Here is a 7,353-nt window from a genome sequence, read left to right as displayed (position 1 = left end):
AATCAAGTATTTATAATTTGTTCTCTAATGTTGATCTCCAGTGTAGTTTGAATTGTAGCCTCTACAATGGTTAAGATATAGCCTAAACACAAATGTGATTTCCTTACTTTATTAGCTAAAATGTACACAGATTTAACTGGGAAAAGTCATTGCTAATTCTGACTCTTTGTATTTTTATATATTTACATTTCACATCATGTAGCCTGAATGGTGACACTCCCACTGACTGCATGGGTTTGTTTTAACACCTCATGATAAGTGTATTCAGTATTACTAAGCATTGTCCTGCTGATGTGTCGATGAGTCAACTCCTCCAGCTCCAGGGGTGCTGTTTTGTAGGTGACCCCGACCTCGAAATGTGGCGTCTCCCTCAGCTAACGCAATGAATTGAGGCACATGTTTGACCATTACCAGCTAGGGGGCCGCTTGGCAAACATAGTACAACAGTGACCTCTCCTGCTTGTTACTTGCCACTGTAGGTAAGCTTAAATAAAAAGATGTGCAAGGCAGTGTAATTAGGTCTAAAATTAAGATATCTGTGATGTATGTGAGTCCTGTGTCCGATTTATTTATTAATAATGGACACATATACTTTTAAACTGAACTGCATCATAACTGCCACCCAAAGAGAAGTTGTGTCTGCCTGCAAAGCTATTTCGGAGAGTTTCATTTCATTTATAGGTGGTAGGCTATATACTGTATGTCAAATTTAGTAATAAATTAATTTGAAATAAACTACACGAAAACCATTCATCTCTTTAACAAGTGTAATTTGTCATATGTATTTGTCATTTTATAATATATAGCCTAATATAAATAGACCTATAATATATGCTTAATTTCAGTTTAAATCATGTGATCTTGGGTTAGGGCAAATTGGCCTACTTTATTAATAAATTGTTTACTTGTATTTAGTTCATTTAGGCTAAACGTTTATTGTAGCTTTTAAAATGTACCTTTCAGATTTTCCTTTTTTTTTTTTTTTTAATTTTACACATTTTAACCAAATGGTACATTGGTCCTATCTTCACAATTACATTTTATTTTATTGTGTATATTTTTATTATTATTATTTAATTACTGTTCTTGCCGTTGTTCCTTTTCATTTCAACCCTTGTAATGAAAAGTGTAGCTGATGTACATTTTGGTCAATAAAGTTTTGAACAGGAAAAAAAATGGAGGCTGAGCGACAAGGATTGTAGTTCAGTTAGCTCTCATTGGCACTTTCTCAAGAGAGGTAAACTACAGTAAGGGCTGGTAGTACTTCTATATAACACCCAGACATATCTTATCGTTCGCTTTCCTCCCAACACAAAGAGAAGGTGAGAAGCTACTCGTGTGATAAACCAACATTTTGTTCTTGTGGTGAACTCCCGAGATGGCTAGCTGTTGTTAGCCGCCATTAGCTGATGAAGCTAACTTGCCATTGTTACAAAAACAAGTTGAATTAATAGCGAAAGAAACAACAAACTGGCTTGTAATACGGGGTTTATACAAATGACTGTAACTGACACCGTATCTGAAACTTGTCATCTTCTGTTCCTGTGGTGCAGGGATGTTTGTTGTCAGTAAACTTTAACTGTGGTTGGTAGGAAGCTGCATCAGCTGTCACCTATTTATGCGCCTTATTTGGGCCACTTCTTAAGTGAACCAGCCCGATTAACTGCTAAAACTAATTGAACAAGAGCTGGCATTGTAGATTTTTACCACAGTAAAGGTATATGATACAATATATAATGTTATGGCTGTGATAAGTTAGATGATGTACGGTTACTGATGTCCATGCAAGCTGCATTTATAAATCCAGTCAGACTTTGAAGTGACAAAATAGCTATTCATTATCAAATTTGCATTAACGTATATTCATATAAAGCTTAATAAAGTGGTACATACACACTTGTGCTGCCTGTGTTACTTAGTAGTAGCATCCCACATGAGCTCAGTTATAGAACATCAGTTTTCTTTACTACACACAGGATTGTCCAAATACAATGGAATTAAAAGATACTTAAATAAATGCACACAATAAGTGTAATTTCTGTCTGTACAAGATCTCCAGGTACACTTCACTTATTTTGTTCAAATGGGTATTCATTTCATATAACATGTACTGTATACTCATCTCTTTAGTACAATGTTTTTGCAGTTAGTATGCAAGAACTCATCATACATACTAACTGCATCATCAAAAACTTAACTTCACAATGAGAAAGCAACATGTCTAATCAAAGATTTGAATACTTAATTGTTCTGTTTTTGTTGTTGTTTTTGCTTTCTTAAGACTCTTTCTGACGCAGTCCCAGGATTTTCAAATGTGACCTCCTTGATATTTGCTGGGAAGCTTTCCTAATAAGGTATTTGTATGAGATGGCCTTCTGTGCATCATGTTACTGCAGTTGACTTCCACAAACGAGTGAGGGCACTGTTTCACAGTTGTTGTACAGGCTCTAGACATGGCAACAGATCAACACCAACAAGTCAGACAGTTTGGGTTGCTTCCTAATTCAGTTTGTTTGGTTGTCTTGTTGCATTGACTTTATTAATGTATTCATTTGAGGAGGCTGCTATGTTACTATGTCAGTGTTGAGTCAGTTCTGAGTTACATGAGCTCTACTATTTTACTGTTTATTACTCATCACTGTGATGTCATTAAGTCTTTTTCAGATCTGAAATATTTACTCCTTTGTATAAATAGAAATTTCAGCAATGTAGCCCTTTTTTACCTCAACAGGACAGTTTGCAGTGCAAAATGACAGTGGATACTCCCTTGTTATTTTTTACCTAACACTTTCTGTGAGCTAACTTTGGGGCACAGATCTGAGCAAGCACAGTGACATCTGGTGGTTTGCAGGAATTATAGCAGCCATGTAACAACTGGACCAAAGCTCTGTTTCAACACCACACTTCTTTGATTTCTTGGTTTAAATCTTATGTGTGCATCAAAAGTCTAAGAATGCTACTCATCAGTCACATAGTAGTTGTCATGTAACACAAGCGCTGATGATAAATGTATTTATAGAGGAGAACCAGACTTCAGTGCCTCTGTGGTCCACCCAACAATACTAATACTCCCACCCCGGTGAAGTGTTATTTTGTCTTGTCTTATCTCATTTCATCTTTAATACACTGACATTACTCTTTCAGCTTATTTGGCAGGACAGTGGATTTTCTCACAGTCATCCTCAGAAGAGTTCTACCCCTTGAGGTCTGAAGATGGAGGAGGGCCATGTCCACTGTATGTCCTGTGTTAATCAGAGATGCATGGTCAGACCTCAACCAGGCATTTCTTGTGATCTGATCGCCTGTACTCTGGTATGTGGGGCTGTATTTCACTCCTGCAAAGTTAATGAGCACCACCTTATGTGCCCACTGGTGAGGGTTCCCTGCCTAAACAGTGGCTATGGCTGCCCCGTCACCCTGGTGCGCAACCAAATGTATGCACACCTTGAAGTGTGCCCTGCTGGAGTGGTGTGCTGCACTATGGAGTGGAACAGATGGCCTGTTAGCTGCCTGGACTATACCTCCTACGAAAGCCTGAGCCGTGGGGTAGACGAGGTGGAGCAGCTGGACATGGCACTCGCTCTTCAGGACCAGCGTACACTACTTGAGTCTCTCAAGGTGATTGCCATGGCACCTACTGCAGAAGGAGAGCCACGTGTCCCTGTTTGTAAGGAGAACATGGCAACAGACTCCACTTTGCTAACTGGCTCTGAGGCCTCCACCGTTACTGAATCACCTTCACACTCATCGTCCTCATGTCAGCCTCAGCCTCCCCCACCAGGCTCGGCAAAGGAAAGAATTGTCAGTGGAATTAATGGCTTGAACGAGGAGCATTTCAGTAAACTCTACGAGGCCACAGTGGAGACTGCAAGAAGTTTAGCTGCTGCTTTGGAGTTTGTTAGCATTGCTAACTCTGTTGACAGCAGCACAGAGTGTGTGAACAGAGGAGCAGTTTTGCAGAAGAGTAGATTAGGCAACTATGGAGACCTTAAAAATGGACTGCAAGACCAATCGCCTGTAGGCACAGGGTGTTTGAACAAACAAGAGATGGGGGAGCAAAGTGTTTGTTCTAGCTGCTTGGGAGGAAATGGGGCTCTAAAAGGAACAGATCCAAAGCTTGTAAAGACAAAAAATGGACCACTGTCAGGAGCAACAGAGGCCTGTCTGGAGACAACCTGTCCTGTTGAGGTGCAAGAAGACATTATTGATGGGGTTTCTCAAGAGGCAGTCACCCCTCGAATGGTATCTCCAGTGCATGTCAGCCAGGGTGTGGCACAGAGGGCTGGTCATGTGGTCCTGGAAGATAGGGGGCTAGTTATTTTAGAAAACCATGGGCCTGAGCTTAAGACCCACAACTACCAGTTTTTTAGGGGCCAGGGCCAAGGTTCATTACCTAATGGACGGATAGGTTTCCTCCCAAACAGGCCACTGTATAAATTGCGACCCCAAATGGAGGACAAGGCGGTAGATACTTCAGATCTGGAACAGGATGATGACCCCATGGGTCTGGGAGAAATTGATCTGATCACAGCAGCGCTGCTTTTCTGTTTAGAGGAGTCCAGAGAGTGTAGAAAGATCTCTGACACAGTCTATGTTGATGGCTACCGTGTTAACTTTGGCACACAGACTTTCACTTTCCCTGCAGCAATCTTGTTAACCAACACTAGAGTGGGTGACATTGCCTCTGCATCAGCTTGTGACCATGCTGCTCCCCAGCTCTCCTACCCCAGCCCTTTCCGCACTCTTCGCCTTGGCCTTGTCCTAGAAGCTCTGGAGGTCGAGGCAGTCCCACATAACCGCTACCTCCCACCTAACCCCCGCTACCAGCACATGTTTCCCTTCGTCTGTGGTCAGTCATTGCGCCGCGACCAGTTTTCTTCCCATTTCATAAATGTCCATGGTGACATTCACGCTGGTCTAAATGGGTGGATGGAGCACCGTTGCCCCCTGGCATATTATGGCTGCACATTTTCTCAGCGGAGGTTTTACCCGTCAACCCAGGGGGCCAAAGTGGTTCATGACAGGCATCTCAGGTCCTTTGGGGTTCAGCCTTGTCCAAGGGCAAAACTCCCAAGTGACTTTCAGTCTGACCAATTTAGTGGGCTTCCCATCGAGATACTGTGGCACATAGCTAGGTTCCTGGACAGTTTCAGCCTGTGTCAGCTGTCACTGGTGTCACGAACTATGAGGGAGCTTTGTGCCAGTCTCCTCCAGACCAGGGGCATAGTGGAGCTGCAGTGGGAGCAAAGACAACATCCTGGTACCCCTGGCACTGTGTCATGGCAGATCAAAAATAGAGTGAGTAAAAAAATCTGTATTTTAAATGTATTGCATTGTTTTTTATGTTTTTTAAAAATCTCTAAATCTTTAATCAAAAGGGGTTATAAAGATGCATGTGATTTTGCAAGAGGCAACATTCCAATTGTGCCACTGTAGCTCTACAGTAAAAGCTACAATATTATACTTTACAGTAAAAATAATGATAAAGTTTGATATGCAATGCCCTCTTCATTCCAATAATTTTTTTATTTGCTGATGCAGGTGTGGAGATTCAGCACTGCTTTCAGCCCAGTGTTGTCGTGGGGTTTCTCTGATCTCCCCAGCATGTCAGACCATCTTAAGAAGTGCCACTTCAACATAGTGGAGCACAAGACAGAGCCCGTACCCCTTCCTGCCATGTGTACTGCACGAGATGGACAGTCTCTGCGTCGCGTCCTGCGTCACGTTAACACCTGACTAACAACGCCGGCCTCTCGTGACTGCACAAAAGTCACCGTGGTATTATGTGGATGATGTAATTACAGATATTTCTGTCAAATAACTCTTCCTGTATAACACTAGATTGTGAAGAAGCCTTAATGAAATAACACCTTATTTGCCACAATAAGGTTCTGTTGTTGAGGGTGGTTTATATGTCAATTAAAAACAACATTAAGCATTGAGCTCTGCATGGATTTGTTCTAAATATGCGCCCTTATTCTGGTAAGATAAAATATATTTTCTTGAAGACAAATATGCACACTAGATTTATATTATTCTATATGACATGACTAATGTTTTCACTATATTGCCTTTCACTAGTAGACATTGGTTGGAAAAGCAGCTTGTTGGTTATATTGCACTATTTCTGTGTGAAAGGAGTTATGCCAGCACTTCACATAAAGTTTGCTTATCCCTCCTACAGTATGTTGCTATGTGAACCTCAATGATCTTGTCTCTCTGATCCCTATAGCGAGTGTCAACCCAATGCAGGTTTGTTGGCTGGGTTTATAGGATGTCTGGACATGAGTCAAAACAGTTGGATGTTGATATGAGGATATCCCGATAATGCATGTGACTTGTTACAATTTAATAAAGTCTTTACACCCTTTTATATATTTGTTTGTCTTTAAAGTTCTCCTTAGTTATTCTATTAAAAACGTTATTATTCATATGTGCCTGGAAAAAAGGAAATATCTCAATTTAAACTACATTTAAAAGGTGTTTTTTTCTGTTTTGGAAAAACATCGGCAGATGGTTATCAGATTTTTGAATAACGTGTTATTCATCAAAACTAAAAACAAACAGGAACATGTTTTTTAAATGTAGTTCATTACATTTCCACAGTCAAACAGGTTGGAGAGGTTGAGCCGTACTTGCGCTCACATGTTCCCTCTCCTGTTCCCACATAACTTAATAGGTTATGTACGCTCAGTAATACGCACTGAAATTTCTTTTATTATTTAGTTTGACTACCACTCCTGGGGGCCCAATAGCTCGCTTCTGCTGCTCAAACCTCCTCCAACATCTAAGGGCATGTCAGGCATGCAGACAATTTTGGAGACCCTCCCGGATGTTGGACAGACAGTGAGTTTTGCAGCGTTGGCATGGGTACTTTCAGAAAAGTACACTGATGTGGTAAGTTTGGTAATGATAAAAGCTCATTATAACCCATTTTGACTATAACCCCCAATTTTAAAAGTACTTTAAAAGAAGTTACCAAACAAAATGCTTTCTTTTTTTCATCTTGACAGGTTCTCTTGGGTTCATACCCTGAGGAGAGTTTCGATGAGCCTGCCCCTAAGCAGATGATTAAGGAATTTCAAGCAGAGTTGTACTGCCTCAGTGAAGCAATTACAACAAGAAACTCACAGCTTGAACCACCCTACACATATCTGAACCCCACTGAGATAGAGAACAGTATAGCTATTTAACTAAGCCTGATAAAGCCTATATAGAAATATCTTAATTTAAACTACATTTAAAAGGTGTTTTTTTCTGTTTTGGAAAAACATCCGCAGATGGTTATCATATTTTTGAATATTATCAATAGGTGATATTAATTGGGATATTGAATCCCTTTGTGAAAAACCT

The 7,353-nt window shown here is 40.6% G+C and overlaps 1 protein-coding gene across 1 annotated transcript; it reads left to right on the top strand.

Annotated features, from left to right (window-relative positions):
* Positions 1-1,183: 1,183 nt before the first annotated feature.
* LOC310961563 (F-box only protein 30-like) lies at positions 1,184-6,362 on the top strand. The gene is made up of 4 exons (XM_083933683.1): positions 1,184-1,322; positions 2,282-2,354; positions 3,145-5,298; positions 5,542-6,362. Exons 3-4 carry the CDS (start codon positions 3,214-3,216, stop codon positions 5,734-5,736), a joined length of 2,280 nt encoding a protein of 759 aa, XP_083789809.1. The 5' UTR covers positions 1,184-1,322; positions 2,282-2,354; positions 3,145-3,213; the 3' UTR covers positions 5,737-6,362.
* The last annotated feature ends 991 nt before the right edge of the window (positions 6,363-7,353 follow it).

This window comes from Echiichthys vipera (assembly GCF_963691815.1).
Source record: "Echiichthys vipera genome assembly, chromosome: 19".
Classification (NCBI taxonomy): domain Eukaryota; kingdom Metazoa; phylum Chordata; class Actinopteri; order Perciformes; family Trachinidae; genus Echiichthys; species Echiichthys vipera.
The sequence above is the reverse complement of the archived record's forward strand: the minus strand, read 5'-3'. Positions and strand labels throughout refer to the sequence as shown.

Coding starts and splice junctions, on each gene's coding strand:
- LOC310961563 (XM_083933683.1), top strand. CDS start 3,214: ATGGAGGAGGGCCATGTCCACTGTATGTCCTGTGTTAATCAGAGATGC. Junction 5,299..5,541: donor CATGGCAGATCAAAAATAGA/GTGAGTAAAAAA, acceptor TTGCTGATGCAG/GTGTGGAGATTCAGCACTGC.